Genomic DNA, 24,407 nt, shown 5'->3' with positions numbered 1-24,407 from the left:
ATATGCATGGGCGTCAACAGGTGGGGGACGGGGGGGACATGTCCCCCCCACTTTCAAAAGTGGAGGGGATATCATATCATTTGTCCCCCCCACTTTTCAGAGTAGTTATTAAAAAAAATCACATGCATATGCGCGATTTTCTATTAAAGGTCAAGAAATCTGGACTCCCTGGGCCCCTGCTATCTATCACTTGCACCGTCATTTATCTCCCATTCTCCCAATATCCTAAATCTGCCCATTTAATTCGTTCGGGGGGGGGGGGGGAGACCATTCGAAAGTGTATTGAATCTTGCACACATGTTGTTTGTATGGGTTCCAAGGGATTAGGTAAGCCATACAGGTAGATGGTGATGAGTTACTATGTTCATATCACTACCTCCAGTCCCTTGGACTGGACGGACGAATAGGGGTGTAGGGGTTAAGTAATTAAGGCTACATGTATTCGCCGGATATGGTAGATCTTTATTGTTGAGTGCCGGCTAGGCGCTACACACGCTCTGCGCGCGGTGCCTTTTTCTGATTATTATTATTAAAGTACCTGGGCACATAACAACTGACGTCTCGCACCTACATGCATGTATTATATATACCACTCCACTCATCCCGGAGGTGACGGCGCCACTTTTTCGATATTTCGTTTGAGATGGACGCTGTGTAATTCGTCTCCCTTGGTGTCAGAACGGCATCTTTCAACCAGTACTTTCTGTCGGAATTTAGTTTTGTGAGACAAAATTTCTCCTCACAGATCTGGTTCTGATGTAACTAAAAACGACTCAGAAAGGCCGTCTCCTGCGATCTAGGGGGTCTTATGTACCCAAACTTTTCTGGTACGCTACGCGCCAACCAATGGTGGCGCTCCGCTTAGATAGTATAGTGTCCCCCTCACTTTCTGAAACCTGCTGACGCCCATGGATATATGCTCCACGTTTTAAAACCAGGATTAAAAGTCCCCTCTTTAATAAATTACGTGTAACATGTCGTTTTTTATAAGTAGTCTGTTTTTAAAAATTCTGACTATGGCATTGCTGAGTTTAAGAAAAGAGGTAGAGACCTCGTTTTCATATTTTCCGTCTCTCTATATACGAGGAAGTTGTCTGAGCAGAATAAAACCAAAGTCAAAACCGGAGTTAATTTCTTACCGCCAGCTTTGACTCTTTGAAGTTCACCTGAAGTACGATCCTTTTTTTTGGCCTTGAATTTTATAATTATTGTCAATGAATTCCCTCTGCAAGTCTGTTTTCTTTTATCGGCTGTTTTCCCCCTCGATATTTGAGTAGGTTGTTGGTTATATGGGGAGAGGAGAAAAAGAGTTGTAAATACGTGAAAAGTAGTACATAGTAACATATTTCAACTAGTATACTGTGGAGAAAGTCATTACCGTGACAACGAGTAAAACAACTTGGTCAAGTCAACTACATATTTTCGGCTCTTCGATTGACAATATTGCGTTGGCTGACAAGTTGTCCTGTTCGTCAATGTGATCCACCGTCCATTTCGTTCCGACAAACTGTGTTGGGTGAATTTCGTTGGTACTAATAAAATCACCGTGTCGAGCAAGCAAAATGCCGAGACTGTGAGTATAAGTTGGCTTCTTTGTAGTTAACTGGCCTCAAAGCCAAACAACATATTTTCGTGCATCTGGTATCGCCCAGGCTACGCATACTACGGCTTGAGAAATGATATAAATTATAGGCCTTACAAAGTTACATGAGCCTAAGGCTAGGTTGTACTTGGAGTAGGATGGTTTATACTGTAGGCTTACGGTAACTTCGCGATACTAAGAGTAAGAGCAAACATGACAAAGGACAGCGGTAATGACGATCTTTCTGATATTGCACTCAATGCACTGCACTTTTCCTTTTCTGTCCTTCAACGATGTGATTTCATTGATCGTGTTATTAGATTTCTCCAGAAATAGAAAGTATTAGACTTGCAAAGGTCAGCAGTTAAAATGTTCAAAATCAAATTGATGTTTCCTTGTTTCACATAGCAATTTTAGCCATTTTTACCAAGGTTTTGTCGATTAAAATTGCATTGGAAAAAGTTGTTACAATTTGACTTTCAAACAGCAACTGTAGTGTCTATAACTGCAGTTACATACACATGTGCAATACAGTATGAAAGTTTTGGAACATGGGAATTTACTGTAGACAATAATACAAGGTGAGTTTAATGGTTGCTTCTTGATGCCAGCAGCTGATTTAAAAAGAAAACACTTCATGTAATTCACCTGGTAATGGGAGTAGTAAGGATTAGTGTCTTTACAATTTTCCAAAGTGGGGCAAATAAGGTAATGCATCATGCCATTTTGCTGTTTGTCATGCAGTAGGATGACTAAGGACTGATTATTGCACTATTTTGTAAAGCTGCCCTGAAGGAAAACAGGGGAATGTTTAGATATTTCACCCAGCAGTTGGATGTATAAAGGGTAGCCTCATGCCCTTGCACAGTAGTTTTACAGAATTGATTTTATTTGTATAAATTTTATGACCTAGAACCTTGTCTACTCTTTAACACTTTCAGTTTCATGGCATACATATGGCTGTCTCTGATTTTTCTTGTTGTAGTTTATTTAAATATTTTATGCTTTGAATTTGTAGCACACACATTTCCAAAGTAATCATGCGCTTAAATTAAGGTCACTGTTGATTAACTTCAAACTTAAAGCAAGGCTAGACCTAATATCTGAAGTTTTTGGAATGTTTTATAGATATCAAATCAAAATTAAGTAGAAGTTTATTTAAACACTGATATGTTCTGAGCTACAAGTGAGTTCAGGTGTCTTGACACAATGTACTCAATTTGAAATGATTGTGTTCTCATCATCATAGCGGCTTATTGGCAGAAATTCAGTCTAATGAAGTAATCCAGGAGAAGTGAAAGTGTTGTTAAATATATAGGATCTGAATGATTTATGCTTGTATTCTTGGTTCATTTCATTCCACATATTATATGTGCAAACGAACTTGTTTGTTCATGATTCTACACAGAGAGAAATCGATATGGGATGTTGCCGTCAACGAATGTATGCAGCGTGAGAAAGCAAAAGACGATGCAGGTAACAGTTTATAGCTAACTCTTCTCCCTTCCCTCTCTCCCTTGCTTCTCGATTTGCTGAGATAATATTTACAGTGTGACCATCATGCATGTTTAGCTATAGCAGTTATAGCTGCACAACACTAAAACTGATGCCATAACCTGCCATTGAACCCGATTATCTTACTTCTTTGCAGGTCTTATTTCTTTTCATTAGCCTCATTGAAAGACTTCATGTACTGTCCTGATTAAACCTCTTCAATGAAGGATATTGCTTTGATATGCATCTGTTCCTTGTCTTCAAGGTTATATACATGTGTACATGTGTTAGAAACTTGGTTTGTTTTTTCAGTTTACCGTTTGACTACCCTATTGCCGCTTTTGTTTTAAACTCCACAGACAAAGAGTCATCACTGGAAGGTGCTGAGAGCAATGTCCTCATAATGGGAAGTAAAGATGCTGTAAGTAATCATGTTGATCAAATAAGTAAACTATTTTGAAGAAAAAAAATTGAAATGTTCTCCTCCAATACAATGCATTCAGTATTACAAATTCTGGGTGAAGAAGAAGAAGAAAGTGGAGGTAGTTGATATGACGTTATCAAAAAGTATTTAATAAAAGAATGCCACTCATCTTGATTGGTAAAGCATGTTTGGGATCAAATGAGGGGTAAGGGTTTGGGGGTCAAGGTAGGAGGTGAGGGTGAGAATTTGTGACATTTGGTAACTTTTTTGTAAGTCTTTATTGGATCAATCCTTTGCCCTGAGAAGTTCATTCTCTGTTTCTTTCCCTTTGCATTTCCATTAGGGCAAAACATCTCTCATTTTAAGGTTCTTGGAAAAAGAAGAAAAACCTAAGGCAACCATTGCTCTGGAATATACTTTTGGCCGAAAAGCTAAAGGACATAACATGGTGAGTTTTAATATCCATCACTGTGGTATCCTGTTACTTGTTTTTGGGAGCTTATATAGATCATATATGTGGCAAAACTATTATGAAAGATTAGCTACAAATGATCCAGGTCTGGGAAGTAAAAGGATAATCCAAGGTAAATTATAATGGTGAAAGAGGTACATATTCAAAGGATGGTGAAACTTCCATTCAATTCTTACATACCATTTTCAAGATATCAAAAGAGAAATCATTTGTACCCAATGTGAACTTGAAGCAAACAGACCTTGATCTCAAAGATGCACTTTGACGACAAAGCCTTCTCTTTTCTTTTTTTCCTGTCAATATTAGCTTTCAACAGTTAGTTTACATTTCGTTATGAATACATCACATTAAATTGGTTTGTGGTTACTTTAATACTTTGACATACCCTTAACTTTAAATCCTACCCAATTGAAACTAAAAGACAATAGAGTGAAAAATAAAGCCCAAAAAAAGAAAGAAAGAAAGCCAAAAAAAAAATTTTGCTAAAAACTGACAGTTTCAGCTGTCAGTATTCCAAATATAGTAAATAGAAGTTGAGTGCATATTTTGCTGGGATGCCTACTGTAGAATATGTTCCACTTTTCATCAGTCAAAAATTTAATTTACTCTTGGACTACTGGATTAAAGGTTGTTCATATCATTGGACAACCAAGGATTCATTGAGCTGTTTTGTTTCTGAGGCTTTGGCGCCTTCAAGTGAATTGTTAATGGCGGTTCTCCTGTAGGAAGTTACCATGACCAGTTCAGTATTTCCAGCCATAGTCATCTCAATCTTTCCTTGTAAACTAAGACTGGAAAAGTCATATTGTATGGTAATTATTATTATTATTATTACACCGGTGCTTATGTAGCGCAAAATCCCAGGGTTCAATCCGCTTAACGAAACATATACAAAATACAAATATACAATTGAATACACTTAACCATAGGTTTGTTTCAATTAAAAAGTCTTTAACGCTGATTTGAAAGTGCTGGTAGAGGGAGGGCTTTGTATTTCTGATGGTAACTTGTTCCACAACAACGGTGTGACATGGCTAAAAGCTTGCTCCCCGACTCGCTTGTTTGATCTAAGAGTTGTGAGAGCAGAAGTTTCAGAGGATGACTGAAGGATGCGAGAAGGCTTGTGGATATGTATTATTTCCTGCAAGTAATGATTAATGACTCTGCATTCTTGCTGCAGAATGGTACACTGGTGTAAAATGGGTTCACCAATTTTGTAATAGATGTTTGGATTTGTTCATTTAAACCTGCAGCAAGACATGTAAATAGCCATTATATTGCAGATCCAGGGGAGGGGGGGTGCATATAGGGGGGTGTTCAACTCTCCTTTTCAATCCCACACAAAAATTAAATTTAGTTTTTTGCATAACCTTACCTGTAAACCTAGCTGCTATAGCCAAACTATACCTTAGAATACCATATCATGGTTACATTTAACATTTTTTCCTAGGAAGGGGCCATCAGATCCCCCGGCACACAGAATCTGGCTCTAACATCCCCAGGGCAACATTCCTTCTTTGATCTGCTCTTGTCTGAACACTTCATGCAAATTAAATACCCAATGACGATATTCTGATTATGATGGTCTCTGGTTTAAAGTCATTCAATGAAACAGTAATTAGAAGAATAATAATTGCAATTAGATTTATTGCTAATCAGCAGCTTTTACAGAGTTTTATGCCGTACCATTTGAATCAAACAGATTTTGGTATTTTATGTCTCGATTAGCAACAGAACAAGTTGGGAATATGGAAGAGTGACTTTTATTTTTACATTTTCTTTACTATATTTTTGCCTCTTGTTCTGCTTTTAAAGATTCTTCATCATATAGTTAAAACCTTTGATAATTTTGTTTAACATTTGTCTGATGCACCTGGGTGGGGATTGTTAGTAACTGCCTTTTTTAACTTTTCCAAGTGTACTTTAATTGCTCATATATTGACCTCAGGTTACTTCTTCATGAATAGTGGACCTTCTTTAAGATTTTTCCAATCGAGAAGCCTCGTTTGGATGAACATTGTAGCAACATTCAGGAAGCTGGTAAAATGTCTCATGTTAATTTCCAGAGTTTATTGACACTTTTTTCCTACCTATGAAATATTTTGCTTTACATTTCTTTGTTATGAACACGCAAACATTCACCTGAAGATGACCAAAGAAGCATCATGGGTAATCGTCATGTGACTCGGTTTCTTTCATTCAAGACCACAAAATCACAAATTATTGGTTTCTTTGTCATTCTTACCGTACTTCTACTTTCATAAATTTTTCCTACTTTTATTGTACTTATGTACAAATTTGTTCACTATCTTTGCTTCAATGTTGTATGGAAAAATGTGCGTCAATAAATATTGTTGGAAAGTGAGCAAACGTTTCGTCTTGGTAGGTTTCCGATCGAATAAAAGGTGATTTATTTTGATGTTAAAGCAATCAATGGTCATGTACAAATTCTTTTCTCTGAAACATGTTTTATTTTTCTATTACATGCAATACCGCTTAGATAAAATCAGCTAGTTCACTGTAGCCAACTTTACTACAGTATCTGCAATACAGATATTAAAAAGCTCATTGTAAATAAATATTTTATGGTGGGATTTCCTGTCTGTACAGTTGATTCAAGCATTTCCATTTATATGTAAATCATAACTTTGTTCTATTGTGTTCATGTTATTTTAATATCTTTATCTCTCTGATTGAGCAGCTACTAGCAGCAAGACCGTCAGCATAAACCACTTCTTCACAGGCAGCATTTGTCTTTACTATACTCGTGTGGTAAAATTGGCTCTGCAGATGAGACACCACCATAAACTCGATAGCACAGATCTCACTATAGTTACCATCTTGTAACTCTAACAAACTTTTGCAACTTCAAAATTCAATTTCCAATGGCGTAGCAGTTTTTCGTCACTCTGTTTACACCTACAAACAACAGTTTTGTTTCAGTGAATTGTTGACTATTTAAAAAAGAAAAAAGAGAACAAGGAACGATATAATTTTATGCTCCCAGTGCCTCACCAAAGCTCGCTGAAGTTTCTTATATATGTTTGCCAAATTTTCTGTCACTGGAATACAGAACTTGATCCTATTCTGATACTGCCATCTTGGTTTGTGGCTAAAAGGGTGATTATGGTTGAATCAATTGTTGAATCCTGCGGTTAGGTTTTCTGACCTTGCATGAGATGCTCTTCTCTTGTGCTGATAACACATAGCAACATCGTAACGATATTATATTACTGCATCTCAGAGTGCAGTAGGATAGCAACCTAACCATTTTGCGCTGTCTTTTTTCCCTTCTGAGAGCTGTTCTGACAAAATCTTCTATATCTTGCTTTCATCTGGCATTTTGTATCGTTGCTGATAAAATCATGCTTGTTTCGTGCAATGTGATTTTTTGTCCTTGTGATTTTCAGCCAAAAGAGAGTCTAGCAAACCAAAGCCGAAATGGTAGTTTTTATCCCCTAAATGACAGTTGTGACCATAGTTATCATCAAGTGAAGAAACATACATATTTTTAAACATGTAACAAATGTAATGAAATGCCAGGACTATTGAATGACACACAGGTGTAATTATTTGGCTTGTATGACTAAGGAATTTTACGACCTACTTTTTTGAGATTCCATAAATTAAAAGTCACTTCCATATTTGGGGGGGAAGGAAAGAAGCATATTTATAGGTAATAAGGCAACTTTTATTGATGTAATAAAAGAAAACTGGTCATAAATCTTTGCACATAAATGGTTCAAAAAAAGTCATAAAGCAGGTGATTTCCTTGGAGAATTATGTCTCCATGGCAATCCAGCTTTATTAGAAATTTTGTTTTCATATTTGGTTGATATGTATTTTGTGTTGAAAGAATTTGAGAGAAGTTTTGAGATATGTACAAATTTACTCACCGATGCATTTTATTAGGTATCAGTAGTGTGTGAGCTTTTACGTAACATTAACTAAACATGAAGGGCGTAGTTACATAATCTATTAGACCAGTGTAATGTGATGTGAGGAAGACATAACCTTAATTCACCTGATGCATCTATATAGGTAGTGTGTGAGCATTAAAAATATGAACATATATCAATAAGGTTATTAAATCTGTATGAGTGACACAATCAAGTAACATGTGCCTTTCTTCCTGGATGTATCCAAATAGGTATTCTGTGAGCTTGGCTATCTGCAGAAAACATCCACAGGGGGTGGCTGAGGGAGGGGTAGGTAGGTGGGGACAAGTAACTTTGGGTTTTCATTATCCTGTAACCGTCCAAAGATTAAATGGTTGCATGGTTTGCAATAAGAAGAATTAATCTGTCAACCAGTTAACCATCACAATTGAAGTAGTTAACCCTGTTTTTGGAGAGACCAGTCTTTGACTCTTGTTTGATTTACTGGGGGGTTGGGAGGGGTTGGGCTGGGTGAGGGGAGGGCTGCAGACTCCCATGTCTGTGAGCATCAGTATCATTAACAAATCTATGAGTTTAGATATATGTGCATTGTAACATAATATTATGAATCTAAGAGGTGTGTGACATAGTGCGGGAGTGAGATGTACCTTTATTTCCTTATGGACTTAAGTATTGGTAGCCTGTGAGCATAAATATTGTTAACAGAATGATAAAGATTAGATGGATTCATGACATAATTAATGGGAATATATATTCTGTAAGCATTTATAGTTTTAACAAAAATCAGAACCTTTTGATCATAACTTGAAATTGTCGCTGAAGTTCTTTTGATTCTGGTAAAATAATTCTTGTATATTGCCCCCAAAATATGCTCAAAAGTCAGATAATATTCAAATTTCAACACTGCATTGTTTTACTGACACTCTAAAGGTATCTTCACAGTGAGATATATATTTAATTGTCTAACTTAACACTCCTCAATGGTTGGAAATAATTTGGAGTACCACAGCCACAAACAGTACTTTTAAAAACCTCTAGCAATGCTTTTATTCCACTAAAATTTCGGGACGACCTCTAAGAACATTCTTCATAGAATTATTAATTCTATTGAAGAAAGTACAACCACTATTCTATAAAATGGTCATAAAATTTGACTTGAGATGAATAATTTTTGTTGTATTATTGGACCCTCTCCATCCAGTAGCTGATATTGTACGATAAATCACCTTTGTAAGGTAATTATGGACTTTACCTCAGAGTGGTCTTGTGGTGTCAGTAGTAAGATCCAGGATCTTTGTTTCTCTTTCTCTGTAGAATAAAGACATCGTTCATATTTGGGAGCTTGGAGGCGGTACATCGTTATCACAGCTGATTGAGGTTCCCATCTCAAAATCCACTTTATTGTAAGAATTCCGTCCCCCTTTTCTTGTTCTTTTCTTTACACTGATGAGCTGTATTATGATTAATGCAATGCAATGCAATGATTAATGCAAAATTTTGATTGAAAAAATAACTGGTGAATAATTGAAACTTTTACTGTGCGAGTGTTCTGATAGGGTAATATCAATCTATGTTTAACATATTCGATGTGGAGGAAATTAATGTTGACTCCGTGGTTTAGTTTTCATGACTTTTTTTTCTTAAATTTCCACTTAAATTGTGAACTTTGGCGGAGAGAAATGTAAGGTTTTGGCCTCAAATCTTGGAGTGGATGATTGTATAAACCACTTACTTATCTAGAAATTGAAGATGTTCTGAACAGGGAATTTCAAATAAATAATTCTTATTTTGGGTAACATTTGATGGAAGGAACTGATCTGAATCTATTTACTGATAGATAGATAATTTACGTTAGCCTGGAATATACATGACATAATAACCAAGATGGATGCTAAAAGATGTAAATGATGTTTCTTGTACAAGGCATGTATTTATCTTTATCTAAATTTGTTTTTGTCTTCTTTCAGAAACTGCTCAATTATATTAGTCCTTGATCTATCAGAACCAAACAAGTTATGGTATACAGCAGAAACCTTACTTAAGGCAGCCCAAGATAGAGTGGAAGCAGTCATCCGCAAAGCTTCAGCTCAAAATCCAAAAATATACGAAGAAATAAAGTCGAGGGCGTGGAAACGGATAGGAGAACAACACCCGGTGAGTAGAGGTTGCTCATCTCTCAAGTATATGGAACTACACTTCTCAAAAAGTATAGGACTTGTGGAATTCCCAGGTGGTTAAAAGGCATTGAAAACTCGCCCCAAACCAGGTGCCTCGCTCTGAAAAAGTTAACTTTCCGTTGCTTGCAAGTGAAGTTTTCTTCTTGTCGCTACAAAATGCAGACAGTAATGAAACGTGATACCTTGTTGTTTTATCTAGACCTGAGATGTCCATCGCTGCTATGCACACTGTGTTGTGGGTATTGACCGTAGCTGTATGTATTGACTGTACACTAGTGTCTAATTACCGACGGTAGCAAGCTGTGTGTGTATTTTCTGGAATCGATGGTGGTGTCTAACACTTCTGTTACACCTCATTCGAAACTAGGTCAGATTACCAGCATGAGACGTTTCTTTTGTGCGCGAGTCTTCACACCCTTTAAGACTAGTGGCTTTAATCACAGGTGAACACAAAAATTGTATTCTTGAAGGTCTTGATACTCTAAAGAATTATTCTCTCCTGTGACACAGTCAAAATTTCAGTGTACTGTATTTTATCCTAGGCAAAAATAAATTCACAGAAGACATTATAAGGCGTTTACTCTTATCTTCCCGCAGGATCGAGATATACTGGATCCATTTCCATTACCGATGGTTATCTTAGGAATGAAGTACGATCTCTTCCAGGTATTACAAACACAATATTTTTTGGGAACCATTTGGACCCACATTTCTTTGGGGTTCAATTTTTGGGGGGCAAATATATATATTTGAGCCAGTTTGTTTGTGCCAAATATTTTTGTGTTGGGCCCAATTTTTGGGGGAAGGGCAAAAGTTTTAAAATTGCAATAAATTCACAACTTCAAATTGGATTGTATCCATACTTGGAATACAGGAATATGTAGGCCTAAAGTGTTTGGGACCATCTGGGCCCCAAAATATTTCGGGCACATTATTGCATTTGGGGAAACATTCTTTGGGCACGAATTTGTGAGGCCCAATATTTTTAGGGCCATTTTTGCCCACACTTTTTGGGGTTCAATTTTTGGGGGCAAATGTATTTTTCATTCAGTTTGTTTGCCCAAATATATTTGGGACCATTTCGTTGCAAAATTTATTGGGCCCAATTTTTAAGAGCTGGAAATCTCTGACCTTTTCCAGCTCTCACTTAATTCTTGGACAAAATTTTACTCACCTGCTCTACATTTGTCAGAAAGTTATTTGAATTTTGAGTACATTTTATGGCAAGGAATCACAAAGCCAACTGGCTTATTGGTTTTACTATATCACTGAACAGATTTGTCAACATGATAATTGATTGCTGATACCTTTAATTATATGTGGCTGCATTAATCAATAGATAATCCTCTTCATGTTGGTGTGCACAAGAATATTAACATGTATGGCTTGCCACACTATGAATATGGTTAGGCATTGGAACCACTAAACGTTTACGTTCTCTGGTTGCAAGTTTATTTCTATTTTCCTCCCTCTGTCTGCAGAATTTAGAGTCTGAGAAACGCAAACTTATTGCACGGACATTGAGATTTCTTGCTCACAATTATGGAGCATCCTTGCAAGTAAGATAATCTGACCAGTTTGCTTCTCTCAAGTTTAAATGTGATACAGGGGAAGAGGAATGGGGTGAGAGAGGGGTGGGGGGGGGAGGAAGGGGGAGAAAGTCAATGTACTTATTTACCCAAGTTCTCTTGATGGGTTACAGATGGTGAGGAGCATTAGGGGGAGGGGGGGGAGGGAGATGGCAGAGAGTTGGATTATGTCTTTACCTTCTCTTATTCATACCATGGTTAATTTATTCAAATTTTATTCTCTCTTGCTGTTGTGACAAAAAAAAATTAAGATGTGGAAGATAGAGAATGTATAAACAAAACTGCTACTCTTACAAAATCCTGTTCTAGGTAGTCTTAAGTAGACCGATGACAAAAGCTGTTAGGAGAAAAGAAAAAACAATAAAAAATAGATAAGGCTATTCCATATGTGAAGTTTATAGCTGAAATGTTGCTATACAGTATTATTTATTTTGTGTAAAGCTTTTTTTAATTTTTTTTTTCATGTATCATGTTTAATGGGAAATATATGTAATAATATGTTATTTTTGTACTTTGTGTTAACCTGTATATGATGTAATAGGAAGTGTCAAAGCACCTTGGCTCATTACTTTATTTCAGTTTTGTAGCAGTAAGATGGAAAATCTGATGAGCAAAGGGAAGCAGCAGCTCGGTCACCTAGCGTTTGGAACATCTGTAAGGTAAGGCGTCTTTTACCACCAAGGCTTGGGTAGTGTGTACTTAAGTATGGACTTTCCGCCGTAAGGCCAGATAACATACTTATTCTATAGGCTCAGTTAGTATAAACTCAAATCATCTGTTAGACAAAATGTGTTTTTTTCAGTAAGATGTCTGTTGCTCTGTTGAATGAAGAAGTCAATTTAGACTGTGACCCTGTATTTTCTTTGCACGGGTCTATGTGTATGATATACCTAGTTGTCCATATGTACAGTAGGATCTGTACAACCACCATTGCACTGAGGGGATAGTTTTGAAGTATACATGAGTAACAAATGTGACATTGAACTTATTGAATGTGGAATCACTAACTTGAATCATCCCAATGGAGCTTTAAATTTCTGTGGTCGAAAAGAATTATTTAAGTTAAATTTAGTTGAAGTTAGTGTGGATAACATATGTTCAAAGTCTCTCTCACAAGTTATTATTTTTTAATCATGTTTTTTTTAGTGCAGGTTTTGTTTTTCTTCGTTAACAGCATTAAACAAGGCGTGCAAGACCACAATAAGCCAATCTCTATAACTGCTGGTAGTGATGGCATGGATGTTATAGGTAAGCTTAATAATTATTAAACGCTTTCATTGTGGTTAAGATTAGGCTTTCAGATTTCAACCACCGAAAAATGGGACAAGAGATAGGAAAAGAAAATGTTAGTTCCGAACTTCCTGGATAAATGAAGTACACGATACTAAGGTTTGAAATGTCTTGTACGGTTGTTGATCATTTCAACAACAGTGAACTGTTCCAGGATGAAACACAGATCTCACGGTAATGGTGTCCTCACTAAGTACATTGCTCCTACCATCATTAATATCCATTGGACCAAACCATGTAACTATCTGCTGAATCATATCCTGGCTTTGTTGTATACCTTTCAATACTAATCTGACACATCATACTACATGATACTAATCACATCATACTACACATCTACACAATATACTACACATACTACAATATACTACACATAAAATACTACACATAATACTCAATACTACACATCATACTAATCTGACACATCATACTACACATCATGACACATCATACTTTCAATACTAATCTGACACAAGTCATACCTTCGTTACACTTTAAAGTGAATCCATGTCACTTCAAAAGATTGTGATGATTGAACTTGTGGCCGCGTACTCAGCGCCATTTCCGATCTGTATTATATTTGACAGTCTGTCAAATTTACTTTCTTATTATTTTCAGGTTTACCCCCAGTGAAGGGAGACGATATTGGGAGGGGTAATGCCAGAACTCCATTGGAACTCTGGAAGCAAGCCTTTACTGCAGTGTTTCCCCAGGAGGTGAAAACAGATTATGATCTTATTAAAATGAATAAAGAGTTTGTATTTTTTGCAAATTAGTTTTTATTTAAAGGCATTGAAGACTCGCCCCAAAACGCGGTCGGCCATCTGAAAAAGTTAACTTTCTGTTACTTGCAAGTGACGTTTTGTTTGTGTCGCTACAAAATGCAGACAGTAGTGAAACGTGATACCTTGATATCTTTAGCTGGACCTGAGATGTCCATCGCTGTATCATTTGTTCACTGTGCTGTGGGTATTGACCACAGCTGTATGTATTGACTGTACACTAGTGTCTAATACCGACGGTAGCAAGCTGTGTGTGTAGTATTTTCTGGGATCGATGGTGGTGTCTTACACTTCTGTTACACCTCATTCAAAACTAGGTCAGATTACCGGCATTAGACGTTTCTTTTTGCGTGAGTCTTCACACTCTTTAAATCTTTTTCTGACTTTCTTTTGTTTTTTCATTTTTCAAACAGGCTGTAGAAAAGGAGATGGCAGCTGATCCGTCTAAGGACCCCCAATATCGAGAATCAGCTGTGGACAATGTCAGAGCTCAGAAGGATAAGGTAATATTAAAATGGAGGCAGGCTGTCGATGCAGTCCAGAACTGGAGCCACTTGCATGGAGTGATGTAGAATGCCCTGTGATGTGTTTGCTATGTAAAAACTGGACCGTGTGTGGACTTGTACCGTCAAATTCAGTTATTGTGGCTGATTTGAACATGAGATTGTGTGTTATGATTTTGTGAATGAAATGAGTACTTTATTGTGCAAAACCTTGAGCTTGTCATTTTTTTATGATGTAATTAATAAACATACTGACATTGAACTTACTTATGCTACTATGTTGAGTATTATTATTATTTTCTTATGATATAAAAAAATTACAGTGTTCAACCCAATGGAAGAGAAGAGAATCTGAAGGAAAAGAAAGTTTTTGGAAGTGTATTGAAAGCTGAAGTAAACACTTGTTGTTCTAAAAAATACAGGGAGAATATTACATATGCAAAGCCTTCCTTTCATAAATCATCTAGATTACCTACAAATTCCATTAAAAGACATGGAATATCACCATTTCTCAAGCCTTGCTTTGACCTGCCAATCCCAGAACACTTTTCTTCACTAAGACATTGATTTGTGTAACTTCATTCTTTTTAATATCTGTGCAAAAATTTAGCAAGACTAGGATGGTCAGAAATGTACTTTTGGAATTGTCAATCTCCATTTATCTGATTTCTTTGAATTGGGGGTTGGAGATACAGATAACAATGTTTGGGGACAATATTGTGACCTTTAAGTATTGTTAGCAACTAGTAACTTACATCAGTAGTTGAATGAGTGAAAAGTCTATATCTAAAAAGATCATGCAATGATGTTTCTGATGAAAATAAACAAATGATTTATTCAATTAAACTATCAACATAAATTCTCAGGGTGATATTGATTGACCAGGAAAGTTACTCTGCAAACTCAACCAGTTGCTTTAAATGTCGATTTCTTTGTGATTGACAAAGATTCAATTTTAGAGGTAATTTGTGAACAGGATACATGAAACCAGATGACTTTTGAACTTAATAACCATTTGTGAAAAGATGTTGAAAATAAATTGTTTGGAATTAAGACAGTTTGTAGAACTGTGAAGCATAAATATTTTGCTTTCTTTCCTTCTCTCTCTCCAATATTAATTTGTTTATTAATCATTATTTCAGGAACTAGAGAAATATAAAAAGAAACTCGAAAGGAAAGCCAAGACTAATCAACTTGCAGGACCAATGGGTGATGTCAGCTGAGGATCTCTGACAGTCACAGTAGCAGCGAAGTGTTTTCCATCTCCTGGTGGTTTGGTTTGGGTCCTGTCAGAAGTAGCACAATAATTTATCAGTCCTTGCAATGGTAGACCCACACAGATCTGTGGATTGAGCAAAAGCTATGATGATAGTTTTACTTTTGAAGTCTGGTCAGTGTTCAGTTCTGTCAGACTAATCTAGAAATGTGAAAATGTTTGTTTCTATATTTGATATATTTATCATGGTCACAGCTTAACATTTGTCAGATGTTGTTGTAGCAACTGAAATAGTCCTGATGTATGATACGAAGCTAGACTTTCAAAGTTCACAATTTCTTTGTTCGACAAAACTTTTAATTTGAAAATGGTACTATTAATGAAATGATACCAACAGTGTCTTAACTGTGAAAATTGTTGCTGCTCTATAAGTATATAGACGTTTGTAGCTGTGTATATAAACAGGTCACCATTTAATAGGAATACATTAGAATGTATCATTTTCTGTAGAGAACCTGTTTCATGCCTCTCAGGAGTGGAAATAGGACTTCATACAAGATAGCTTCATACAAGTCATGTGGAAAGATAGCTCAGTACAAACAAAAGATAATTCAACAGATGGGGCTATATCTTATTGAGCATACATTAAAGATAGGTAGGGAAAGCGAGGTTCTCTAAAGGAAATTCTTTAGACGGAGAGGAAAGCATATCCAGGGATATGGCCCCAACATATTCTTGTAAAAGCACTTGTTCTGTTTATGAATTTCACAATACACCAAATGTATTTGAATTAAGTGTGTCTTTCATGTGTCTAATATTTGTTAGTGTGTTAATAAACAGCTATTATTACTATTATTATTGTTTTTAACAGATTTATAGAGATAGTTCAATATATTGTATATTAAATATATAACAGTAGTCCTTTCCTGCTGTTCTGGGTAAACAAATATCTCTATTTTCTACGTTTTGCTGGAATGACGTAGAGATGGCCTCTAAATATGCGGCTAATTGTTTTGTCTTTGAATTCTCAAGAAGAGACATTCTCTCTTTGCCTGAAACCAAAATCTATCCTCTGTGATCACATTTTCCCATTACAGATGACACTTAGGAGATCAAGGAGACAACTTAATGCAAATTTGGCTATCATCAAATTAGAGGCTTAATGCCTGTTTATGTAATCTGTTAAGAATACATTGAGGATTCCTGAGATGAGATGAATTGTGAAGTTGTGCAGAGTATTTTGAACTATTAGAAAATTCGAAATTTTGAATAAATTATGTTCACTTTCGAAATAAGAGACCAGAGTTTGATGATAGCCAAGCTCATGTTAATGTTTAAAGTAATGCAACATGAAAATCTTCAGCTAGAATGTATTCAACAATTAGTAACTTAATCATGCAAAGGTATCGAATGACAATTTGAAATCATTCCCAGATCGACCATGTGTAGGTTAATGTATAGTGCAGTATTAAAATTGTTACATTGGACAAACATTATACATATATGATATTTAGCCACAAGGAAGAACTTTCTCATAGAGAAATTACTTAATGATCAGACTATAGTGTTTTTCCTCAACTCGTTGAAGGATACTTCATATCATCGTTAATTCATTTTTTGATGTGTAAATGAGGAATACCTTTTAAGTATCCTAATGAAATTTCCATATTGGAGACTTTCATTTACAGTTATATCTTTGCTACCAAAAAGTCAACTAGATGCTAACAAATGTTGTTTCATCAACAAACTAAAGACCGTTCCTCTTTTACAAGCAAAAATAATTTACCTCTGGACTATTTTCTATTACCAATTACTTTTTAGGCGCTTGCTGCTAAGGCACACAGATAATTGTTCTTGAAAAGATAAAGTTGATTGCTTCAGTAATCTAATGTTATTTTCTTTGTTATTAGTATATATAGAACCTATGTCCAGTTTTTTTCAAGATACATTTAAACATGAAAAAAGTACAACTTTTAAGTTGGATTCTTTGCATTTATTCTTTTTTTATTCTTTGCTGTTAAGTGAAAAACATTTACAAAAACAGAAAATAATGATCATTTTACTTTACATTACTGATTAACATTGACATCACTTATACAACACTGTTAAATCAAATTCTCTCATTCTCTCATTGAGGTGGATAGTGTCTCCGTTATCATGTTATTGCATACTGTTTTCCTTTTATCCACTACAAACAACTTTCACATTGTTTGCAAAGGTGAGCAGGAGTAAAATTAAAAAATTCTGTTGAATCTTTCCTGTGACACTTAATTGTGAGATCTCTAATGCATTGTATCTCAAGAACATGAACCCTTGGAAGTTATCAATGCATTGCAATGCCAAACAAAGAAAAGCAAACCAGGCATAATGGACATTTGGAGGCCTTGCTAATAGGTTAAAAGAGGAAAACCGTAGAACAGATAATCTAACCGTGCTATGTGACATCAACCTGCTATGAATGTACACTTGCTATTATATAGCTGCAACAACTTCTCTTTCTCTCATTCAGTCACAAGATGTGACATTTATTTCCTTATTCTTAAATGGCAGCATAGTTCATATAACACCTCTAAACAAGACTAATATCCACTAGCAACGACAGCATCATGTTTTTTAACGTTGACATGGAAACTGAGCGTAAAAGACTTTGTAAGCATAGGCACAGCCTCTTGCTAAAAAATGATGCCGTATTTGTAGCCTTATACCATGGGTGAAACAAAATTTCATAATTCAATCCAAAATGTTATTACTTTTTTATGTAAGAACATATATCCTAGCAACTAATCATAATTAATTTTGTTCTGCAAGAAACACAATTTGATGGAACGACATTTTGAGAGATTCATGGCAATTTTATGTTCTGGATGCCCTAACTAGAGGTAAACTTGTCACAGACATTTGTAGCTCGAGTAATGTAAACCAAAAGGTGTTCTTATGCATTGAGAAGTGTTACGGATGGCACTGCTGGCATGTGTTGTTAGAGCAGTGCCTCACTTCACACTATTTACGCCCTCACCAATACGCACGCAGGTTGGTCACATTTGGCAGACTTGGTTGAAGATATTTAAAATCCGGATATTATAAGCAATATCATAAAGCCGCCCGGAAGACAACGTAAGCCAGTAAGAAAAGGACACGTCAAGGGAAATCCAAACGTCTGGTAACCCTTCATTTGCAAAGATCCTTGATAACTGGTTTCACTAATCACTTCTCATCCGTGAGATGGCCGCCAGTCTTTTTCATGAAAGTCTCTACTTATCATCTTCCATTAATTAGCAAAGAGTGACACTAAAGCCAAATCCTCACTGGAGGTAGCGGTATCTATTACTGACGGTTTTAACTTTGTTGGCTTATAGAGTTTTGGAAGATTCTTGATGTGGACTTCTCTCCTAAACATCTGACCGACCGGTTTCTGTTAAGAAGAGAAGAGAAATCGGAAACAAACAATAAACTTCCAAACCAGGTCACGACTAAACTAGTAAAATTCATTTACCTACATAAATCATTTGTGGTTTCGAAAAACTGACTCGAAACATGATAAATAGATATGACAATCAAACAGCACAACTGCAAAACTTTCGTAGGAAGCAAATCTCTATAACAAATCTCTAAGAAAGTCCATGAAATTTTCTACATGAGCAGACTACCTACCTCTCTATAACTAATCTCTACAACAATTATCTAAGAAAGTCAATGAAATTTTCCTCATGAGCAGACTACCTACCGATATGACACCAGCTACCAGTTTCTTAAAAGCCTCTTTCTTCTTCTTTTCGGTCGGGGACTTAACGTTTGGGTTCTTGCAAATGTACCGCTTCAGGAAAAGATCAATCTCACTTCCGTTTGCATCTGGAAGATCCCGTAACACTGTTTCTACTGACTCGAACTTGGGTCTCTATAGCAGGATAGCAAACAAACACCAAAACACAAAAATTGTTAATAAGTTCATAATATAACATACAGAAATGAAAAAAAAAAACACAAATTTGTGTTTCTGGAACATTGACTGATTTGAGTACACAGAATTGAATAAAGCAACATCTAACATAACAGGACAGGTAACTTTTTAAGTACCTACTCAAAAGGCTAGACAGTCTGAGTTCCTGTTTCATGGAAAGGTATTTTCATTACCCTCTTAAAGGTTGGTAATCTGAGTACCTTTTTCACAAAACAGCAGTTTGAGAGAAGCTTTTAGAAGACTGCACAATCTGGCTACCCACTTCTCAGACAGGTAGTTTGAGTACCTACCATCATTTCATAATGCTGTAGCCCCCTCATTATCAGAGGGTTCTTGACGGCTTCGTACTGTCCATGAACGCTCAATCCTTTTAGGATTGCCGTGAAAAGTTGGGCAGCAGCTTCGGGTAGAAGATGTTTCTCCATAATCTTAAAAGAAAACAGAAGACAACAGTGGAGAGATATAACATTAAAAACAATAGAAACTATATATTTTAATCTTAATGGGCAGTGCTTCAGCTAAAGATTATTTGAACAATTAATTTTACACCCAACAATTCAATGAACAACTGGTGCTGCAATGCAAAGGCTTCAAAAACAGTATGTGGATGGGGATTTGGGGGGGGGGGGCAGGAAGGTGAAGGATTGAGACAAGACAGAAACATAAGAAGCAGATTGTTACCTGTGGTAAGAGAATGCCAGCCAGGAATGCACTTCGAATGCTTGTCAAGGAATCATTCCAAGACATTGCAGAATAAACAAAGAGGAGAATACTTTGACAGAGTTCCTGCAATGCAAAGTAAAACAAATATCAGTAACTATATAGGTAAGGTGAAGGCACATAGGCATCAAACTAGATGTAGGTAAGGGCACATAGGCATCAAGCTATAGGTAAGGTGAAGGCACGTAGGCATCAAACTAGATGTAGGTAAAAGGCACATAGGTATCAAGAGGATTGCACAACCTCAGAAATCTCCAAAAATAAAAAGTGCTTTACCCATGAAACTTCAGGGATAAGGGACAAGAAATCTTCAATTTCTTGAAAAAAACTGACAAGTAATTACATGTAAGCTACAGGTATTAGCCATCTTTTCAACCTTTTAGAAGTACATATGTAAATTCTGATTTACATTTCTCTGGGATTACCTCATCTTGTATTGCACTAATTCCAAGGGTGCCCATCTGCTCTGTCTCTGAGCTGTTTGCGGTGGGTTTCTGTTCCTCCTCTACATCCATCTCAATTGAAGACTCCACAGTATCACCTGCATCCTTACGTATAAGAACCAGTCCTTCACAGAGAGATCAAGAATTTAGAAAATCATATAAAGCAGGAGGTGGGTGAGTGGGTCAGATGTGGGATAAAGTTGGGAAGAGGGGAGGTGGTGGGGAGATGGCAGGAGGGACTAGGCAATCATTTTCCTTAAAATGTTAGAAGATAGGAGACTGAGAGAAGACCGATGACCATCAAGCAGTACTATGAACTTCCTTATTGATCTCCTGCCCGTTGAAGATGTATGCAACTTCTGGTACAGCAGATAAAACACCCACTCTACCAAAATGGCACCAGGGGTGAGTTACCCTGGCTGCACTCTTCAGGGCAGTCCTACAATCATACTGTAAGTTACTCCGATATGTACCAACATGAAAATGGTACCAGATTTGAGAGGATATGTCCGGGGGGGGGGGGTTGGGGTGGGGAATCCAGATAAATGGTAACCTTACTACATAAGCCTCAAGTGGTAATAGATATAACTGTTATGAAAATAATTCTCACTTAGCAATTCCAGGTAATCTCTTGTGATGAGACAAAGCAAATGGTCGGCTAGAATTTCCTCGGCTTCTTGATCACTGCCAGGCTCTGCACCACTGTGAACGTACCATATATTTCATTAATACAATTACATTATAACGTAATAACCTAAATTTACCTCTCCATCAGTGAAGATTTTTCGGCATATAATTCTTAAAGCTGTTCAAAGACAGAAGAATCACATGCATAAATTTGTGTGACTTGAGCACTCAGTCTAAATTTAACCCGCTTGTAAATGTCATGGAATGCTAAAACTGATGAAGTTTCATCAAAAGCCGATAGTGTCACCTGAAAACACCAGGTTAACTTGATATGGGTTGACTCAAGTAGACTATCAGTATGAATCCTCACAGCATGTAATAACCCTATAAGTTTTGTGTACTTGGATCAAATTATGAGAAAATTACTGAATTTTTGGTCAGAAGTGACAAAGACTGTTCAACATTGACATGCATATTCCATCTTCTATTTAGGTTTCATACAATCAACGAGCACAACTCCTTGCTCTAATGAACCATAATTCTTCATACATTTAAAAGTGATATAATATGTTGAGATGATAATGATGAAAACATGTCAGCTTGAGAAAAGAATGAAGTATAACAAATATTTGATGATACTTTTAGCAAGTTACATAAATTACTTTACACCTTCACATCCTACTTTGATAAAAGACTTTTAAGGGTTGAAGCATAAGAGAGAATATCACTCTCACCTTGCCTGAGCGGACCATTCCTGACTCAGTCTCTCAAACATAAGGCGACACATCCTCTTCAGAATTGGAATGAGATGACTGGTATAACACTCTTGAGGGCAGTATTTCACTAAATGTTTCAATACGACCCGTATCGGATGAAAACGTCAAGGATTTATAGTGGCGGCATTCAGAACAAAACAAATTGGCACATCTTTATTCTGACACAATTCAGCCTAGACGATATGATTGCAGTTTTTTGTATTCAAATTGGAAATATTGCGAGGCTATTTAATGATGAACTTTGTCATTGCCATTAAAAACTGTCTCAAACTATTGTAAATTGATGATATTTTAGTACTAAAATATCTGATGTGATATGCATTTCAAAATAAACTTCTTGTCTGTTGCCGAGGCAGTGACCAGGCTCTGGGAGATGTGATGTGTTAGAAAGTTTAATACCAAACTGTGTCAGAAAAGTTAAACATGAGTTTGTAACTATTACAAAGTGAGAGATAAACTTTTAAGACAGATTGACATCTTTCTACGACACACTATTAATAAATTTGAACTTTATTAAAAAGGATATGAATAATATTTCTGAGCTTGAAATTTGGTAAAAATTCAATATTGTTGAAGACAGTCTCCATCATCATATTACAGATACCATTCGGTGAGTAGAATTCATAGCCCAAACACTGGCAAGCAGTTGCAAAGATGTGACACCTAAAAGGAAATGGTTGAAACAAGAAAGTCAGAAAAGATGAATACCACATCTGAAAGGTGACTAAGAAGTGACTTTCATTTACCTATGGAATGGTACTGAGAGAGGAGAGAAGAGACAGGCATAATAAAGAGAAGTGAAAAGCAAGATGATTTCGAAGCAGAAGATTCAATAGAAGCTATTTTCTTTCCATCAACTTACTAGGATGACTGCTCTAACAAGGAAGGCAACAAAAACAGTATTTTTATAGTTGAAAGATTTGGTATATCCAGACACATTGCCATTGTATTGATTCTATCAGCTACTTAAGCATTAAATTTGTCAATTACTTTTTTATATTGAGACCTTGTTTATGGCATAAATTGCAATGTTTAAATGACTTTGTCGACTATCCCATCGCCATGGAAATAACTATCCTTCATTAAATAAATGTAAGAAGATAGGAGACTGAGAGAAGACCGAAGACCATCAAACAGTACTATGAACTTCCTTATTAATCTCCTGCCCGTAGAAGATGTATGCAACTTCTGATACAGCAGATAAAACACCCACTCTACCAAAATGGCACCAGGGGTGAGTAACCCTGGCTGCACTCTTCAGGGCAGTTCTACAACCATAGTGTAAGTTACTACAACTTCTGATACAGCAGATAAAGCCAGAATGGCACCAGGGGAGAGAGAGCACCTCTAACTGCGCTCTTCAGGGCAATCCACCCAATCAAAGATATGAAATGAAAACATGTTGAACAGACCAGACAATCTTCTCTTAAAACAGAATTGAACACACCCTCAAAATTCTTTCTTAATTTGGAAAAACGTAATTATGTGAATAAACTAATTTGTCAAATTACTAATCATCAAGGTGAAGATGTTATTGACAGTGGAGGTATACAGGAAGAGGTATATAATTTTTATAAGGATTTGTATAGTAGTAAGGATGATACTTTGGATGATGCTAACTTAGAAAACCTCTTTAGTCACTGTAATCTCAACAAGCTTCCTTCTACTGCTATGAATAACTTGGAAGGCCCTTTGGATTATGTAGAGGTATATGACAATTTAAAAAATATGAAAAATAACAAATCACCAGGGTCTGATGGATTCACAGTGGAATTCTTTAAATTTTTCTGGAATGATATTGGGCATTTTTTGATTCGTTCACTTAATGAAGGTTACAGTATGAAATCCCTTTCTGTCACTCAGAGGCATGGAGTTATCACTCTTATTCCTAAAGGGGATAAATCGAGAAATTTCCTCAATAACTGGCGGCCAATTTCATTACTGAATGTTTCTTATAAGATTGCCTCTTCTTGTATAGCTAATCGTGTCAGAAAGTTTATTTTCGACTTAATTTCCCCAGATCAGAGTGGTTTCATTAAGGGTAGATACATAGGTGATAGCATTCGAACTATCTATGACATAATGTTTAACCTTGAAGAGGACCATAGCCCAGGTGTTTTATTTGCAATTGATTTTGAAAAAGCTTTTGACAGTGTTTCTCTCCGTTTTATTAGAAAGGTTCTTAGTTTGTTCAACTTTGGTCCCTCTATTCTCCGTTGGTTTGATGCTTTTTATAATGAAGCCACGACCTCGGTTATAGTGAACGGCTTTGTCACGCGGGGTTTTCCCTTAGAAAGGGGTTGTAGACAAGGTGATCCTTTGTCTCCCTATCTCTTTATTCTTTGTGCTGAACTTTTAAATCAACTGGTATGCAATGACAAGAGTATTCGTGGTATAACTATTGGTGACCGAGAATGTAAGTTGGTGCAGTACGCGGACGATACGACCTTTTTCA

The 24,407-nt window shown here is 36.3% G+C and overlaps 2 protein-coding genes across 4 annotated transcripts in view; one reads left to right on the top strand and one right to left on the bottom strand.

Annotated features, from left to right (window-relative positions):
- Positions 1–1,278: 1,278 nt before the first annotated feature.
- Positions 1,279–17,411, top strand: LOC139971432 (cytoplasmic dynein 2 light intermediate chain 1-like). The gene is made up of 13 exons (XM_071977903.1): positions 1,279–1,573; positions 2,991–3,058; positions 3,436–3,497; positions 3,844–3,948; positions 9,186–9,274; positions 9,839–10,025; positions 10,646–10,714; positions 11,530–11,607; positions 12,217–12,296; positions 12,812–12,885; positions 13,546–13,643; positions 14,123–14,212; positions 15,355–17,411. The coding sequence occupies exons 1-13, from the start codon at positions 1,563–1,565 to the stop codon at positions 15,433–15,435; spliced, it is 1,092 nt and encodes a 363-aa protein (XP_071834004.1). The 5' UTR covers positions 1,279–1,562; the 3' UTR covers positions 15,436–17,411.
- The window catches only part of LOC139971431 (exportin-5-like), a 30,838-nt gene continuing 23,842 nt past the window's right edge, over positions 17,412–24,407 (bottom strand). For all 3 annotated transcript variants that reach the window (XM_071977900.1, XM_071977901.1, XM_071977902.1), the window contains 8 exons: positions 22,480–22,615; positions 21,911–22,041; positions 21,160–21,251; positions 20,532–20,674; positions 20,068–20,172; positions 19,677–19,814; positions 19,153–19,323; positions 17,412–18,840 (listed from right to left, as the gene is read on the bottom strand). In XM_071977900.1, coding sequence (XP_071834001.1) covers positions 18,697–18,840; positions 19,153–19,323; positions 19,677–19,814; positions 20,068–20,172; positions 20,532–20,674; positions 21,160–21,251; positions 21,911–22,041; positions 22,480–22,615 — 1,060 coding nt within the window. In that variant the 3' untranslated portion in view covers positions 17,412–18,696. The remainder of the gene's footprint in view (positions 18,841–19,152; positions 19,324–19,676; positions 19,815–20,067; positions 20,173–20,531; positions 20,675–21,159; positions 21,252–21,910; positions 22,042–22,479; positions 22,616–24,407) is intronic.

This window comes from Apostichopus japonicus, chromosome 8 (genome assembly GCF_037975245.1).
Source record: "Apostichopus japonicus isolate 1M-3 chromosome 8, ASM3797524v1, whole genome shotgun sequence".
Taxonomy (NCBI): domain Eukaryota; kingdom Metazoa; phylum Echinodermata; class Holothuroidea; order Aspidochirotida; family Stichopodidae; genus Apostichopus; species Apostichopus japonicus.
Note: the sequence above shows the minus strand (reverse complement) of the source record. Positions and strands in the feature narration are given on the sequence as shown.